This window comes from Oncorhynchus kisutch, linkage group LG2 (assembly GCF_002021735.2).
Source record: "Oncorhynchus kisutch isolate 150728-3 linkage group LG2, Okis_V2, whole genome shotgun sequence".
NCBI lineage: Eukaryota > Metazoa > Chordata > Actinopteri > Salmoniformes > Salmonidae > Oncorhynchus > Oncorhynchus kisutch.
Window position 1 is genome coordinate 12,344,777 of NC_034175.2, and position 16,591 is coordinate 12,361,367.

The 16,591-nt window shown below is 43.1% G+C and overlaps 2 protein-coding genes across 2 annotated transcripts in view; one reads left to right on the forward strand and one right to left on the reverse strand.

The window, feature by feature from the left end:
- LOC109907715 (E3 ubiquitin-protein ligase znrf2) overlaps nt 1–5,133 on the forward strand; it is a 76,025-nt gene extending 70,892 nt beyond the window's left edge. Inside the window, exons 4-5 of the mRNA XM_020505861.2 lie at nt 1,161–1,243; nt 1,574–5,133. Coding sequence (XP_020361450.2) covers nt 1,161–1,218 — 58 coding nt within the window. The 3' untranslated portion in view covers nt 1,219–1,243; nt 1,574–5,133. The remainder of the gene's footprint in view (nt 1–1,160; nt 1,244–1,573) is intronic.
- Nucleotides 5,134–10,211: 5,078 nt separating this feature from the next.
- On the reverse strand, nt 10,212–16,348 carry LOC109907708 (nucleotide-binding oligomerization domain-containing protein 1-like). The gene is made up of 12 exons (XM_031787551.1): nt 16,045–16,348; nt 15,685–15,912; nt 15,117–15,291; nt 13,105–14,926; nt 12,856–12,939; nt 12,662–12,745; nt 12,491–12,574; nt 12,335–12,418; nt 11,944–12,027; nt 11,746–11,829; nt 11,513–11,596; nt 10,212–11,310 (listed from the first exon to the last, which is right to left on the reverse strand). Exons 2-12 carry the CDS (start codon nt 15,889–15,891, stop codon nt 11,238–11,240), a joined length of 2,865 nt encoding a protein of 954 aa, XP_031643411.1. The 5' UTR covers nt 15,892–15,912; nt 16,045–16,348; the 3' UTR covers nt 10,212–11,237.
- Between the last annotated feature and the right edge of the window lie 243 nt (nt 16,349–16,591).

Below are 16,591 nucleotides of genomic sequence, written 5' to 3' on the forward strand. Positions count from 1 at the left end.
AATTTTCCGGGAGTCCCACAACACGAATATTGCATCTGCGTCCTCGATTATCCAAGTCGTCAATGTGCTCCGCCATTTCGCGCACCTGTTTCTCAAGTGCTTTTATTTTAGTGTCCATAGATGTAGTTGAAGTTTCCACTCTAGCAATTCTTCCTTCCGCCTCATCAACACGTTTGACAACCCTCTGTAGTTCAGCTTAATGGCCTGCTATTGCTTCCAAGACCGTTCTTATCTTAACATCGATCACTTTAGTAATGTTATCAGTCATCTTTTGAATCACCAGGTCCATTGTGCCTGGATCCGCAATGGTGCTAGCTTCGCTAACGTTAGCTAGCTCCTCCTGCACATCTACAGGGATGGTGGTTTTGGTCGAGTTCTTAGTAGTTCTGTTGGGCATGTTGTCGGAGATTTTTTGATAAATAGCCATCAAGACTCATTGTAGGATAACTTATTTAGCCAATTCTACCACTTTTCAAGCTAGGAGATTAATGTAAAAATATAAATTAACGAATACCACGGGAGCTTGCTGAAACACAGTGTTCTCTCTACGGCGCCATTTTGTCCCCCTAAACAGACCTTTTGGGATATAAACAAGGATTTGATCTAACACAATGACCATTCATGTTGTAGCTGGGACCCTTGAGATTGCAAACAGAGGAAGATCTTCAAAAGAAAGTTATTTATTTAATCGCTATTTGTGATTTTAAGAAGCCTGTGCTATTTGGAAAATATGTTGATGTGGGGCGCCGTCCTCAGACAATTGCATGGTATGCTTTCGCTATAAAGCCTATTGTAAGTCGGACAACGCAGTTAGATTAACACGAATTTAAACTCTTAAATTATATAAGATACTTGTATGTTCATGAATGTTTAATATTAGGATTATTTATTTGAATTGTGCACCCTCCAATTTCACCAGATGTTGTCGACTGGTGTCCCGCTAGCGGGATGCCTATCCCTAAAAACCTGTTTCCACTTTGTCATTATGGGATATTGTGTGTAGATTGATGAAGAAAAAAATTATTTCATCCATTTTAGAATAAGGCTGTAACGTGGAATCGTTTTGGGGGGGAAAAGGGGTCTGAATACTTTCCCGAATGCACTGTATATAGTATGTGCTATGTTCTCCCTGACTGTGTCTCCTGTTCTCTCTCTGTCAGCTGTATTGATGAGTGGTTTGAGGTGAACAGATCGTGTCCAGAACATCCCTCAGACTAAAGGGCCTCGCTACTTTTCTCCACAGGTAAATTATATATTAAAATGTATTTTCTTCACAGGTAAATTCTATATTAATATGTATTTTCTCCGCAGGTAAATTACACATTTCCTGAGTGTTGTTGATGTTGATGCATTATTGTGATAAGTCACTTTAATATTCTGTGGGAAACTTAAAGGTTTCTGCCGTAGAATTCCCCAAATGGAAATGCAGTACTGTATTGACACAAAACAGGAAAAATATGATAAAGTATTATACCCTTTAGTTCAGTCGAGTTCTTTCTTTCTATTGTTCTGTTTCAGCATCACGTGTTAGCCCTCAGGTTATTCAGATTTCTGTTGTTTTTCCTCGCTGCAGGTTTCTTACTTCCTCGATAAGAAGAGTGATCTGTTCCAATAACAACAGTCCTCAATGTGAATCCCATCTCCTTCCCTGTGACTCTGTGGCCAGTACAGAACTGACCCCTGACCCTACCCCTCTAGCCCCACCACCTCCAGTATGTCTCAACAGCCCTCAACACCTCCACTCAAACCAGTCAAGTACCGCAGAGTGCCAAATCTCATTAAAAGCCATTTTCAGGGAAACTACATTTAATGCAGATCTATCTCTTTATCTTCACACACACACAATCTGCTCCAAGACAAGACCAGACAGACACAAACTCACAAATACACACTCACAAATACAACCAACCTCAGACAGACAGACAGACAGACAGACAGACAGACAGACAGACAGACAGACAGACATGCTTATCCGACAGCCTGATGTTGAGGGAAGACACAACACCCCTTTTGCACAACTATCCAATCAGGAAAATCTGTTGCTCTCAACACGCCCTCTCACTCTCTGCTGCATCAATGAAACGGCTGTATATGCCACCCACAGACATTTTGCATTCCATCCCATTGGCCGTGCCTCAGTGATTGAGCTGCTGTGATTGGCTGAGCTCCAGGGCTACTGTGACTTGGAATTCCCTCCTCCTGTGTTATTGGACAGCAGATTCAGGTCTCCTCCCATCTGTTTGGTCTGAGTGATTGTACACCTGGACATTTCGGGGAGCAAGCTGAGGGGAGAGGGAGAAGTCAGTCCTCATCCCCCTCTCCCACTCTTTCCCCATCCTCACCAACTCTGTCTACCAGTGCCTTCACCTTCGGATCCTGGCCTACCAAGGCAGAGTCAGGACAACAGAACAGTGTGAATGGTGGGTGGGGGACAGAGGGCGGGAGGTCAGGTATCAGTCTATACTAAATCCTCCCTCCCTAGCCCTTCCCCCTGTGTGTTGTTGACTGGATGACGACAGACGGAGAGAGACCCAGCAGAGAGCCAGACTCAGCTGAATGTGAAACTCTGCTTAACTCTAACCTTTACTCCACTGGGACATGCTGCTAGCTGCTAGCCACACTGCAATTAGAAGTGCCCTGCTATATGCTGTCCCGCTCTCTGTTTCTCACGCTCTCCTTTCCCCTGACTAGCTATCTAACTCACAACCCTTCAATGCCTCTGTGGTAGCAACAAGACTGAACTGGACTGTGCTACCAGAAGCGTGTGGCTCGGCTAGTGGCAACTACAACTCCCAGCAGGCACTTCTCTGGAGTGAGAACGTTAATCTTAGTTTTTGTAGCAGCAATAGCTGTCTGACTGGGACATGAGGCCCTCTGTGCTTAGCCTGAATCCCAACTGAATTACTGTGTTTCACTGTGTTTTACTGTACATCTTCAGTTTGGCAATTGTAAAGAGGAGCATTTCAGTTGGGATCCAGGCTACTATATGCTGACCCCAGATCAGATATCCCCCTCCCCCAGGGGCCCGTTGACATTATGTGATGTATATACTCTAGCCTTCTACAGGGTTCACACACCCATCCTCTTCTCTCTCTCACTCACTCACTTGACCTTTAATCTTTATTTATCATCATGAGACTTAGCAGTTATTATTATGCTAATTATTATTTTAAGTGTGCAGGTTTTGACATAATGGTGTAATTGCATATCTGTGTATGTATGTGTGAGTTGTAGTGAAACTAAGTCGGGCCTTAATGCAAAGAGAATGACATGAATAACTATGTCTTCTTTTCATGTTTGTCCATTTCAGTGCTGTTTCAAATAGCTGCCTGAGCTAGCACACCTTTTACCCAATCATAATCATCTACCAATCAATCTATCAGCCTATCACAGTAGAGGTGAGAGGGCGGGGCAGGAAGTAGACGATTGGTGGAGCTCCATGCCAAAGCCAATCAGAATAAGGGGAAGACTGATGTCTTCAAAAAAGTTATCATTAGAATGTTGGATCCCCTGAAACTTTGTCAACGTGTTTGAAGGTTTTACACATTTCCTATCTAATACATTTCAGCTTCCAGCAACCCTGTGTTGTAATATTTAAACAAGGCCTTGCTGTTGTTCTCTTTAATGTTTTGAGAGCTTTCCCAGGATGTGCTGCTAACGAGTACACAAGTATACTAGACCTCCATCTTCACTATTGGGTTGCGAATAAGGGCAGAGTAAGAAACTGATAGACAAATTCAATGAATAAGACAAAAGGCTTTATTGGCTATGCTTTTCACGATCATTGTGGAGGTTTTTCATCTCCACAGTTTAGGGATTTTAGATTATATTATTATGACATATCAAGGAATAAGATCAATAGTATTTATATTGGTTTCCCAATTCACACTTATAACGACCAGTCAGACAAATTAACAAAGAGCATTAATAGGGGATCTGGGTATTATGGTATGGATATACTAAAGATAGTGTTACCATGGCTACTGGGTCAGTTACACCATATTAACTGTGGTTTCTCCAAAAGTGCCATCATCATGCCTCTAAAACATGCTGCTAACCATTTATTTTTCAAGAAGTACAGCGAGGCATAAAGCACTTTGGAATTGGGACAATAAAAATCCCCCACCCAAATGGACTGTTTCCCCATTTGTCATCATGTACTATAGCTAATAAAGTTGAATCTAAATCCAGATTGGAGTTTCTCCTCATTGCACATCAGTGAGGGAGAAACTAGAATGTCTGGTCTAACTGCATGGTTTGTCCCATGGCTACTGTACTGTAAGTGTATTGAAATGTTGTCGAATGGCTCACGATTGTGAAGCATACTACTGTATGTGTACAATATGCCCTTATTGTCATGGGTATGTGTGTAGCACGAGGATCCTCCCTAGCTAGCCTACCAGAACAGCCTTATATGATCTACTGTAGCTAGAATCAGTTTTAAATCACATTTGACCCCCATTTCAGTTTTGTTAGTCTTTTATTTGGGATGTTTGAGGTTCTTTGGGGGGCGAGTGGGGAGGCAGCCTAGCACCTAAACTGATTTCGTTATGTTTTTACTGTAGAGAATTCAGTTTGGATGTCAGGCCAGTGGTAAAGGAGGGGGGTTATATGGTCATTTTGTGTAAATGTTTTGGTTTTGCTGCTTATGCTACAGTTGCCAATTTGAGCCCATATCAATCCAATCGGATCGATGTCTATCCAAATCTACCGTGTTGAAAAGCACCATATGGATGGACTTGTGAAGAAGCCGTGTTTAAAACAGTCAACATATATGAATGCGAGATGTGTTAGAGAACACACATATGTCATCAGGTAGCTATATTTGATGTTCTGTTCATGATACTATAATATACCATGACAGCAAACATACGGTAGATGAATATTAGTTGGGGATGAGCTTGCTTGACTGAAGGTGGAGGTGTATTAGGGCATTCATGTAATAGTTGAGAGGTGAAGGAAACTATTTTTATTTGGGTTATACCTCCCAAGGTACTTCAGACAGGCCGACAGTACATACCTACAAATGTTATTTTAGAAACTTTTTAGACATACAGTATGTTATAACATTCCATTTATGTAAAAATATGTACAGAATTGAAATTAAAAGAGCAACATTTTTGGAGCACATTCTTTTAATTGTACTAGTGTGACTTACAGTGTGACTTACAGTGTGACTTACAGTGTGTATTGGTAGATGAGTGTTTCACTTTCAATGCATTATGGCAGAAGCTTTCTCAACAGTCATTGAAAAGTTACATTACCGGTCCAACATTTCAGAACACCTACTCATTCAAGGCTTTTTCTTTATTTGTACTATTTTCTACATTGTAGAATAATAGTGAAGACATCAAAAATATGAAATAACACATATCATGTAGTAACCAAAAAAGTGTTAAACAAATCAAACTACATTTTATATTTGTGATTCTTCAAATAGCCACCTTTTGCCTTGATGACAGCTTTGCACACTCTTGGCATTCTCTCAACCAGCTTCACCTGGAATGCTTTTCCAACAGTCTTGAAGGAGATCCCACATAAGATGAAAACTTGTTGGCTGCTTTTCCTTCCCTCTGCGGTTCGACTCATCCCAAACCATCTCAATTTGGGTTGAGGTAGGGGGATTGTGGAAGCCAGGTCATCTGATGCAGCACCCCATCACTCTCCTTCTTGGTAAAATAGCCCTTACACTGCCTGTTGGGTCATTGTCCTGTTGAAAGGACAATTCCTGTGGCGGTCCTCATGAGAGCCAGTTTCATCATAGCGCTTGATGGTTTTTGCGACTGCACTTGATGAAACTTTAAAAGTTCTTTACATTTTACGTATTGACTGACCTTCATGTCTTAAAGTAATGATGGACTGTCGTTTCTCTGCTTATTTGAGCTGTTCTTGCCATAATATAGACTTGGTCTTTTACCAAATAGGGTTATGTTCTGTATACTCCCCCTAACTTGTCACAACACAACTGATTGGCTCAAATGCATTAAGAAGGATAGAAATTCCACAAATGTACTTTTAAGAAGGCACACCTGTTTATTGAAATGTGTTCTAGGTGACTACCTCATGAAGCTGGTTGAGAGAATGTCAAGCGTGTGCAAAGCTGTCATTGAAGGAAAAGGGTGGCTACTTTGAAGAATCTCAAATAAAAAATACATTTTGATTTGTTTAACACTTTTTTGGTTACATGATTCTATAGTTTTGATGTCTTCACTATTATTATACAATGTGGAAAATAATTGTTTTAAATAAAGAAAAACCCTTGAATGAGTAGGTGTCCAAACTTTTGACTGGTACTGTGTATAAATATATATATATATATCTTTGGGGTGGGGGGTTGCAGTAAAATCTCATACACCCAGTTACTTCTCTGCAGCTGCTACCACAACATCTATCCTCTGTGATTTAGGTTCCATTTCTGCGTTACAATTGACAAAACCCTTGAATGAGGTGTTCTACAACGTTTGACCGGTAGTGTATATGGAAGTTGTGTAATGTCCTGTCTTCCTCTATTTGTTTGTTCCTATCATCGCCTGCTAACCTATATTCATTAGTCACCATGACCACAAACTGACCATAACATGACTGTATGTGTCATACAGATACAATGCTGGCCAGTATACAAGAATAAGGGAATGAGGCAGAGAAATCAGAGGGGTGAGGGTTGATGATAAGGGAGGTTTGAGAGCAGTGGCCTAATCTACAGTTAATTGCAGGCACCGCATAAAATTCAGTTTCTTTACACTGGGCTCTGTTGTGGTGCAGGAGAAATTCCATACTGCAGTTCAGCACCAGTAAAGTATTTCCTTTAGTTGACAAAAGCAGTTTCAAATCAAATCAAACTTTATTTGTCACATGACCCGAATACAACAAGTGTAGACCTTACGGTGAAATGCTTACTTACAAGCCCTTAACCAACAGTGCAGTTCAAGAAGAGTTAAGAAAATATTTGCCAAATAAACTAAAGTAAAATTTTAAAAAATGAAGTAACACAATAACGAGGCTTTATACAAGGGGTACCGGTACCAAGTCAGTGTGCGGGGGTACAGGTTAGAGGTCATTTGTACATGTAGGTAGGGGTGAAGTAACTATGCATAGATCAGGGATGCAAACTGGTGAGGGCTGAAAAAGATGACTATTTTTTGCACTGAAACATGCAAAAAATCCCTGCTAGGGGGAAATGCAGTTTAACCAATTAAACAACAAAGAATATGATTTACATTATCAGTCTCTGTGTGTAAAATATAAAGTGGTTAATGTGAACCTAACTCACGGCTAAAAAAAATGTAAAGAAAGCAATTCAATGTTATTTATTGCCTAGACTTTACTGCAAACAAGTCTTGGGAAAAAACAATACAATATTGCAGTTAGCCATGACAGCCTTTATAATAGAACACTTGTGACACACACACAGCTAAATATTGCACTTTAAAAAAAAACATCTTCACATAGAAATAGAATGAAACAAACAGGCATTCTATTTTCACTCTATTATAGTGGCCACTATAGTAGACATTGATCAAGTGCACAAGGTTACACACTTGCAAAATAATGTTCACTGAGTAAAAATGTTAATAATCCCCCCTCACTCACACACAAGTGTTACTGTCAAATTCAACACAACATAAGCTAAATCTTTGGGCTACAATGCACATTATTACAATTGTACACTTTAAGTCTGTGGACATCTGTTCTACAATGTGCCAGCAGAGCATGATACCCTTTGTTGGCATAATTGATCTCTTTCAGGCAGACAGTACACCTGGCATACCCCTTTTTATCCACTGTATTGGAAAAGTGAGAAATAGGGACACATAAGTGTGTGGTGCGGCCTATATCGAATCTTCCATTCCTCTCAAAAATTTTAGAGAAGGCTGTTGCGCAGCAACTCACTGCCTTCCTGAAGACAAACAATGTATACGAAATGCTTCAGTCTGGTTTTAGACCCCATCATAGCACTGAGACGGCACTTGTGAAGGTGGTAAATGACATTTTAATGGCATCGGACCGAGGCTCTGCATCTGTCCTCGTGCTCCTAGACCTTAGTGCTGCTTTTGATACCATCGATCACCACATTCTTTTGGAGAGATTGGAAACCCAAATTGGTCTACACGGACATGTTCTGGCCTGGTTTAGATCTTATCTGTCGGAAAGATATCAGTTTGTCTCTGTGAATGGTTTGTCCTCTGACAAATCAACTGTAAATTTCGGTGTTCCTCAAGGTTCCGTTTTAGGACCACTATTGTTTTCACTATATATTTTACCTCTTGGGGATGTTATTCGAAAACATAATGTAAACTTTCACTGCTATGCGGATGACACACAGCTGTACATTTCAATGAAACATGGTGAAGCCCCAAAATTGCCCTCGCTAGAAGCATGTGTTTCAGACATAAGGAAGTGGATGGCTGCAAACTTTCTACTATTAAACTCGGACAAAACAGAGATGCTTGTTCTAGGTCCCAAGAAACAAAGAGATCTTCTGTTGAATCTGACAATTAATCTTAATGGTTGTACAGTCGTCTCAAATAAAACTGTGAAGGACCTCGGCGTTACTCTGGACCCTGATCTCTCTTTTGAAGAACATATCAAGACCATTTCGAGGACAGCTTTTTTCCATCTACGTAACATTGCAAAAATCAGAAACTTTCTGTCCAAAAATGATGCAGAAAAATTAATCCATGCTTTTGTCACTTCTAGGTTAGACTACTGCAATGCTCTATTTTCCGGCTACCCGGATAAAGCACTAAATAAACTTCAGTTAGTGCTAAATACGGCTGCTAGAATCCTGACTAGAACCAAAAAATTTGATCATATTACTCCAGTGCTAGCCTCTCTACACTGGCTTCCTGTCAAAGCAAGGGCTGATTTCAAGGTTTTACTGCTAACCTACAAAGCATTACATGGGCTTGCTCCTACCTATCTCTCTGATTTGGTCCTGCCGTACATACCTATACGTACGCTACGGTCACAAGACGCAGGCCTCCTAATTGTCCCTAGAATTTCTAAGCAAACAGCTGGAGGCAGGGCTTTCTCCTATAGAGCTCCATTTTTATGGAACGGTCTGCCTACCCATGTCAGAAACGCAAACTCGGTCTCAACCTTTAAGTCTTTACTGAAGACTCATCTCTTCAGTGGGTCATATGATTGAGTGTAGTCTGGCCCAGGAGTGGGAAGGTGAACGGAAAGGCTCTGGAGCAACGAACCGCCCTTGCTGTCTCTGCCTGGCCGGTTCCCCTCTTTCCACTGGGATTCTCTGCCTCTAACCCTATTACAGGGGCTGAGTCACTGGCTTGCTGGGGCTCTCTCATGCCGTCCCTGGAGGGGGTGCGTCACCTGAGTGGGTTGATTCACTGTTGTGGTCATCCTGTCTGGGTTGGCGCCCCCCCCCTTGGGTTGTGCCGTGGCGGAGATCTTTGTGGGCTATACTCAGCCTTGTCTCAGGATGGTAAGTTGGTGGTTGAAGATATCCCTCTAGTGGTGTGGGGGCTGTGCTTTGGCAAAGTGGGTGGGGTTATATCCTTCCTGTTTGGCCCTGTCCGGGGGTGTCCTCGGATGGGGCCACAGTGTCTCCTGACCCCTCCTGTCTCAGCCTCCAGTATTTATGCTGCAGTAGTTTATGTGTCGGGGGGCTGGGGTCAGTTTGTTATATCTGGAGTACTTCTCCTGTCCTATTCGGTGTCCTGTGTGAATCTAAGTGTGCGTTCTCTAATTCTCTCCTTCTCTCTTTCTTTCTCTCTCTCGGAGGACCTGAGCCCTAGGACCATGCCCCAGGACTACCTGACATGATGACTCCTTGCTGTCCCCAGTCCACCTGGCCATGCTGCTGTTCCAGTTTCAACTGACCTGAGCCCTAGGACCATGCCCCAGGACTACCTGACATGATGACTCCTTGCTGTCCCCAGTCTACCTGGCCATGCTGCTGCTCCAGTTTCAACTTCCACCTGACTGTGCTGCTGCTCTAGTTTCAACTGTTCTGCCTTATTATTATTCGACCATGCTGGTCATTTATGAACATTGAACATCTTGACCATGTTCTGTTATAATCTCCACCCGGCACAGCCAGAAGAGGACTGGCCACCCCACATAGCCTGGTTCCTCTCTAGGTTTCTTCCTAGGTATTGGCCTTTCTAGGGAGTTTTTCCTAGCCACCGTGCTTCTCCACCTGCATTGCTTGCTGTTTGGGGTTTTAGGCTGGGTTTCTGTACAGCACTTTGAGATATCAGCTGATGTACGAAGGGCTATATAAATAAATTTGATTTGATTTGATTTGATGTTCCTTTCACCTCTATAGTGGCATCCAGCTTAAGCCAGGCCCAGCTACACTTGATCGCTGAATGCACTTGTTTAACAAGCAACACCTCATTTTCACCTAATTCTCTCATTCTGAAAATGAACCACATGCTGTAGAGGGAAAGCCTTAGTTCACAGATAGTAGTTCGTTCGTTAGCTAGTCAACATTTCACACAGATTGCCAGGGTCCAGTAAGCAACAAACGCGTTATAACTTGAACGGCAAGGAGTCGTATACGAGTTAGTATTATAGCGAATTGGTTAGGTTAACATTACTAACGTTAGCTCATCTGATGTTGTCTGACTTTAGTAGCCAGCTAATTTTCACACCATAAACACAATTATTTGATCAGTTAAGTTGGCAAATGTTACTCAACATTTCTCTGGCTAGCTAACGGGAGAATTCGATCCAGATAGTAAGATACTTAACAATGCTAATACTTGTTCCATCACACTTTCTCCCTCACCTCAAACTTCCCAAATAACAGCTGTTTTTCTGTTACAGCTCATGAAGTAGGCTTCATCACCTTATCACCACAATCTCCGTGGTCAGGCTTCTCACCTAACGTTACCTCTTTATCGTCCAGGGGATGCGCTGCTGTAACTGACAAACTGCCTTTCTACTCTCCGCGGTCTTTCGGGGGCGTGCGTGCTAATGCTGTCACTAGCAGGTTGGTTGTCTCTTCTCTCTTCAGTCGCGTGCTGCATTCTGTTGTTATGTGAACGATTGGCTGACCCTTATATACAGCCAGTATTGCTCCAAACTCGCATCACTCATTCGCTTACAGCCAGTAGTCAAGGCTTTTACCCATATGCCAGAATCACCTAGCTAATACAGTATGTTCAAATATTTACAAAATGCAGTATGCAAGAAAACACACAAAGAACTTGTAAGTTTCGGTAACAGACGTGACCAATCTACACACTCTCCAGCTCAGTTCTGTCTCCTCAGTGGAAGCGTAGCCTTCCCTCCGCCTCAAACAGCTTCTCTTCCTCTTCAGAAAGACAGTTTCCTTTCAAACTGTGGGTGAGTGATGACAGAGCACATCATAATCAGCAATACAATAAAAGACCCACAACCATTACAAAGTGGAAATGGTGAAAGATGTTTTGAAATACAAATGGATCTAAGGAATATATCAAATACTATTATTAACCTGACACAAAAAAATGAGTAATGTGCCTTTAAATGAGCGACATTGCGTCACATTGCGTACACTCACCAGATCTCTTTGAGTGATGTGTTGTGGGAGAGAGCCTCTGACAGCTGTCTGATTCCATCCACTGTCAGCTGATTATTGATTAACCTGCGCAGAATGGACCAGAGGGATCGCTAGGTTAACCAGCTAACTTTTATTCACATTCAGAAATAAATTTGGTTCACTTTCTGGTTAATTCTAAAGCTAAACTTCGTTATTGGTTGTGGGGAGTGTGTTGAGAATGGGGCCTGCCTTACCAGAGGTGAGATAGACCCGTGTTGGATCTGATCAGCTCTGCCATGTCTGGTGCTACATCATCTGACAACTCGTTTTGCACCAACCTAGAACACCACAACACACATTTAAACTGTGTTAACTCCAAAGCACAAATACACATTAAATATCAGAGACAAATACTGTCACAGGAATTTGATGTATGAATAAGATTGTCCTACCAGAAGATTCTGAGCATAGTGTTGCATTTTAGTGCTTTGGCCAAGTGCCTCCCACCTTCTGAAGTGATGCCATTGGCTGAGAGGCTAAGGGAGAGAAGAGCATAGAAATATAATTACTTTTAGTAGGACATAAGTATACTGTATTACTTTAGGTAATGATATTACTATGAGGCAGAGTGATATACTGTAGTTTCAGTGTTTGTGAGTTAGGGAGTTCAGTAACCCATACTGTAGCTGAATGTGCGTTAGGAAAATGATACACCAACGGGTTATACTTCCTTATTTCTGACCTCAACCGCAGTTGTGGGAGAACTGAAATACATGGCACAATCAGTGCCACATACTTATTAAGAGAAGTGATAACGATGACATATCTTGCCATCCATCTCACCTGAGGTTGGTAAGACTTGGGTGATTCCTCAGGGCCTCTGCGAATGCTCTTGCTCCTTCATCACCAATACTGTTCCCCCACATTCTGAAAAACAGGAACAATCCATCCCCTGCACTCTGTTAAATAAATAAATAAATATTGTAATAGTGCACTTACCCCACGTCAAAGATAGATGTGCTCTTCTGAATGGCACTGGCCAGATACCTGCCACCCACACTGGTGAACTTGTTGCTTCCAACCCTTTGAACAAATCAAAGTGCCAAAAATAAACATTTTAATTCATACACAAGTAATTATATAATTGATTGGACATACTGATTTACATACTTGACGACTCTTAACTTAGGACATTCCTCAATGATATGAGCAATTAGTTTGGCTCCGATGTCCGTAATGAGATTATTGTAAAGTCTGTAAAATCAAGACAACAGAAATACAGTCACATCATATGAATTTGTCATACAGCATAATACAGTACTAAAGTTCGACAGGCAAGTTGACCCTGATAGACACTGACTCACCCCAAAACCTCCACCACTCTGTGTTTGATAAGCTCCTCAGCCAGTACTTCAACGCTGCTGTCTGAGATCTGATTGACACACAACCTGAAATGGAAAAACTAATTTAGATGAAAAGTTAGTTTTACTCGTATTTTTTTATAGCAGTAAGAAATTATTTGTCTATGTTATTTGTAAACAAGTGCACCTTTCATGTAAACAGTGGCATAAAGTACATAGTGTTTCCATCTGCATATATTCCTAATTCCTCACCTCACCACGGTCATTTTACTGAATGAAGGCCTGAGCTGCTTGACCCCATAGTCACTGATGTTGTTGTTGTCCATGTCCACCCCTAGCCTCTTACGCCGGTGCTGCAGCACAAAGTTGAGGGCACTGCAGTCGCCAGAGGACACATTACAGTAGCCCAGCTTGATGTAGTCAGCTGTGATTCCCTTCGCAGTCAGCTGGGCCACCTCTTTACTTCCTGTCTCGAAGATGCAGCGCAGCATCCACAGGAAGTTGGGCAGGACATGCACCTTGCTGCCCTCCTGCTCTGTGCTGTGGAGTGGCAGACCGCGGAGGTGGGACCTCACGCTGGTGGACAGATAGGACTTGAGGACCGCCCGCTTCCTCTTCAGCAGCGCTGGAGGAACCATGTGCTCCAGCAGGCCGGCATTGGCCTTAGACAGCAGTCCACACAGGAAGAGGTTGGCGTACTGGAGATGCTCGTTGGTCTTGAACGGGTCCTTTCCCCTGGGTTTGGAGGAGCCACCGATGCAGGGGAAGACACACGATAAACAAGATGTGTTGTCCCTCCTGCTGCACTCGGTGAAGAACTTGAGGATGTTGCCTTCGCTGGCCTGTTCGTCCAGAACCAGGGAGAATGCAGCCAAGAAGGACTGTAGGGTGAGATGAAAGAACTCAAAGGTAGAAGGGTTTCCACAGGCATCGTAGCGGCTGACCGGTCGGAGGAAACCCACCTGAAGGTCGTCCTCAGTCAGGCCACAGGAGGTCACCTCCTCCTGGTCGAACACAAATCCTCCTCTCTCCATGCCCAGCAGAGCCAGCTTGGAGAAGGCTGTCAGTGGCCTCAACCCTGCCCTGAAGGTATCAGCGGGGCACCTGGTGTTTCTCGTCAGGAGGCCCGGTGGGGGAGCGGCCCCCCGGCTGAAGAAGACTTCAGAAAGCAGAAGGAATATGTTAGTGAGGGTCACGCAAGCCTCTGGCAACTCAAAGTCGTCGTAGACTGAGCTCAGGTGTTTAAAGCTCTTGAAGACGATCCAGCAGAAGAGGGGGATGGAGCAGAGGCCACAGAGGTGGGGGCTGGCATCCAGCTGGACTGAGACCAGGTCCCTGTGCTCTTGCTCTTTGAAGTGTAGGTTGGTGTAGGTTTGAAGGTGAGCTGGAGAGAACCCACGCAGTGCCACCCTCTTCCGGATCACCCTGCTCTGGACCTCGGTGCCTGTCCGAGCAGTAAGGACTTTCCGGGAACCATTGAGCAGCTTCCCACAGAGCAGGTTAATGAGCACCAGAAGGGGGTGAGTCCTCTCCTCTGGAGAAACCACCTCAGGCATGTTCTCCAGGTCCAGATCAGCCTGGATCTCATCATAGCCGTCAAACGTAAAGAGAACCTTTTCGGGGAAGCGGAGGATGTAGCTAAACACCTCATTGTCCACATCTTGGTCGGGGTAGCAGTTGTATTTGAAAAGCAGGTCCCTGAGTGAGATCTCGTCTGTCACCTTGAATGTGCTGAACATCCTACAGCGGAACTTGAAGAAGAACATGGCGTCTGTCTGTTCCAGTTCCCTATTGGACCACAGCCTCTGGAGCTTCTGGAGGAGGATGGACTTGCCCACCCCAGCATCCCCCGTGATGAGCACCGTCTCTGCCTGTGGGTTAAAGACACCCTGTTCTCCCAGGAGCTGCTCCAGACCCTCCAGGTGGCCCAGGCACTCATTGCGGTCATTCAGGAGCTCCATCAGGGTGTCTGTATAGAGCTCCTCCAGCTGGGTTTCCTCTCGCTTGGTGTAGGATGCAATGAAGCGTGTGTCTCGGCCCAGCTCGTGCCTCAGCTTCTCACAGTACCTACTAACTGAGAGGAGGGGGGTAGGGAGAATACACTGGAGTCTCATTCTCAACCATGGATATTCAGCCAAAATATACAGTAGTTTCCCGTGATTCTCTAATAGCTTACATTTTCAATGCACTGTATTTTTTTATTGTTAAGTAAAATTCCAATAACATATGAAGTGCAGCACCATACAGTTTACTGACATACTTACTAGGGTCCGTGTTCTTCACTGGTATGTCCCGTATGAAGTCTGGTGGCTGGTAGTTGATCTCTTTAAGCCATGGTTGGAGGTCTATGTATGCATCATAAACTTTGTAGAGAATATATAGGAAGTATTCACATGCCTGCTCCCCTTTGCTTTGGACCAATTCCAGGATTTTACGCACCTGCGCCATGTCAATCATAAGTAAATAATATTTACTTTACAGTGATTCAATAATAATTTGACAGCTAACAGTTCCCCCCTTTTACACACCTGCACGATGCCAATCATATTTACTTCCCAGTGATTCATATTTAATTAATATTACTTCCCACATTTTGATTAATGTGGCCAAACAGGATTTTTCACAGATAAGATACTGGCAACATACCAAATGCCATTGTATTGCAAAATCAAGTCTTGTCTTTATACTTTCTCATCTTAAAATCAATTAGTTTGGGCCTAGTAAGCTATTTGTGAATGCAAGAGCGTGTCTTTGTGATGGGTACTTTGTCATTTAATGTGTGTTGTCCAAATGGACATGTATCCTCTCTGAAACACTCCTATGGTAAATTACCTGGTCTGTCTTGGTGGCTGAGCGCTGGATGATTTCTGTATCCTCAATACACAGAAAGCCAATTTGTAGGAGGTTATCCAGAATGCACTGCGTGCTCTTCACTTGGGAAACTAGTAGCTCACGGTGCAAGGTGAGCATTTGGATAGTGGACACATGGCCCGTTTGTCCAGCACGGGCTTCTTCGGCACTGGAGCCCATAATATGCATGGCTTCACCTGCCTGTATTTACTGGAAAATGTAAGAAGTAATTCTAGTCAGATAATCAGTTAGGAGAAAATGATCCAACAGTACGGATAAAATGCATTATAGTAGTCTATGGCTATCGCGTACGGTATACGTATACGGGCTGCCTATACATACCGTCAGAACCTTTGATAACATTGTTCTTATCCGCGCTGTCCTAGTCCGCGGCGGAAAAACTCGGGAACTACGTCTCTCTTCAAAAACAAACTCCAGTCTTGGTTATTAAACCATTAAATAGCGTGCGACAGGATAATAACCAAACGTTTCTCTATGACCGTTAGAATAGGAATCTAGTCTTGTCTCAAACAATGTCAGGGGGGAAAAAAACACTGAACACAGTACTGGTTCTTTGAGGAAGTGAAACCAAAAACAGCCTCGGATGCGCATAATTTCGCCTCGAATTGCGTCCGCGCTTTTGGCATGCTGATGTCTGCTTCTTTTTATACAGGGTTTTCGCCACTTGTAATTGCTCCACGGTAAATCAGGATTTCCCAAACATGTCCTAATAATTCGAAATATTGCTTAGAAAACCAAGTGTTTTAATCAGCATATGCTTACTTCGATGTCACCTTTCGCCGATTAAAATAAGCAGAGTAAGGTGTTTACATGACCGTTGCATAATATTGTCACAATCAGTTTCATATCAAATTATTATTGTGCATGT

Excerpts from the sequence above, each read along its gene's own strand:
- LOC109907708 (XM_031787551.1), bottom strand. The coding sequence starts at position 15,891 with ATGCATATTATGGGCTCCAGTGCCGAAGAAGCCCGTGCTGGACAAACG. Across the intron at positions 12,940-13,104 it reads AGTAAAATGACCGTGGTGAG|GTTGTGTGTCAATCAGATCT; the intron begins GTGAGGAATTAG and ends TTTCCATTTCAG. Across the intron at positions 12,575-12,661 it reads CCTAAGTTAAGAGTCGTCAA|GGTTGGAAGCAACAAGTTCA; the intron begins GTATGTAAATCA and ends ATTTGTTCAAAG.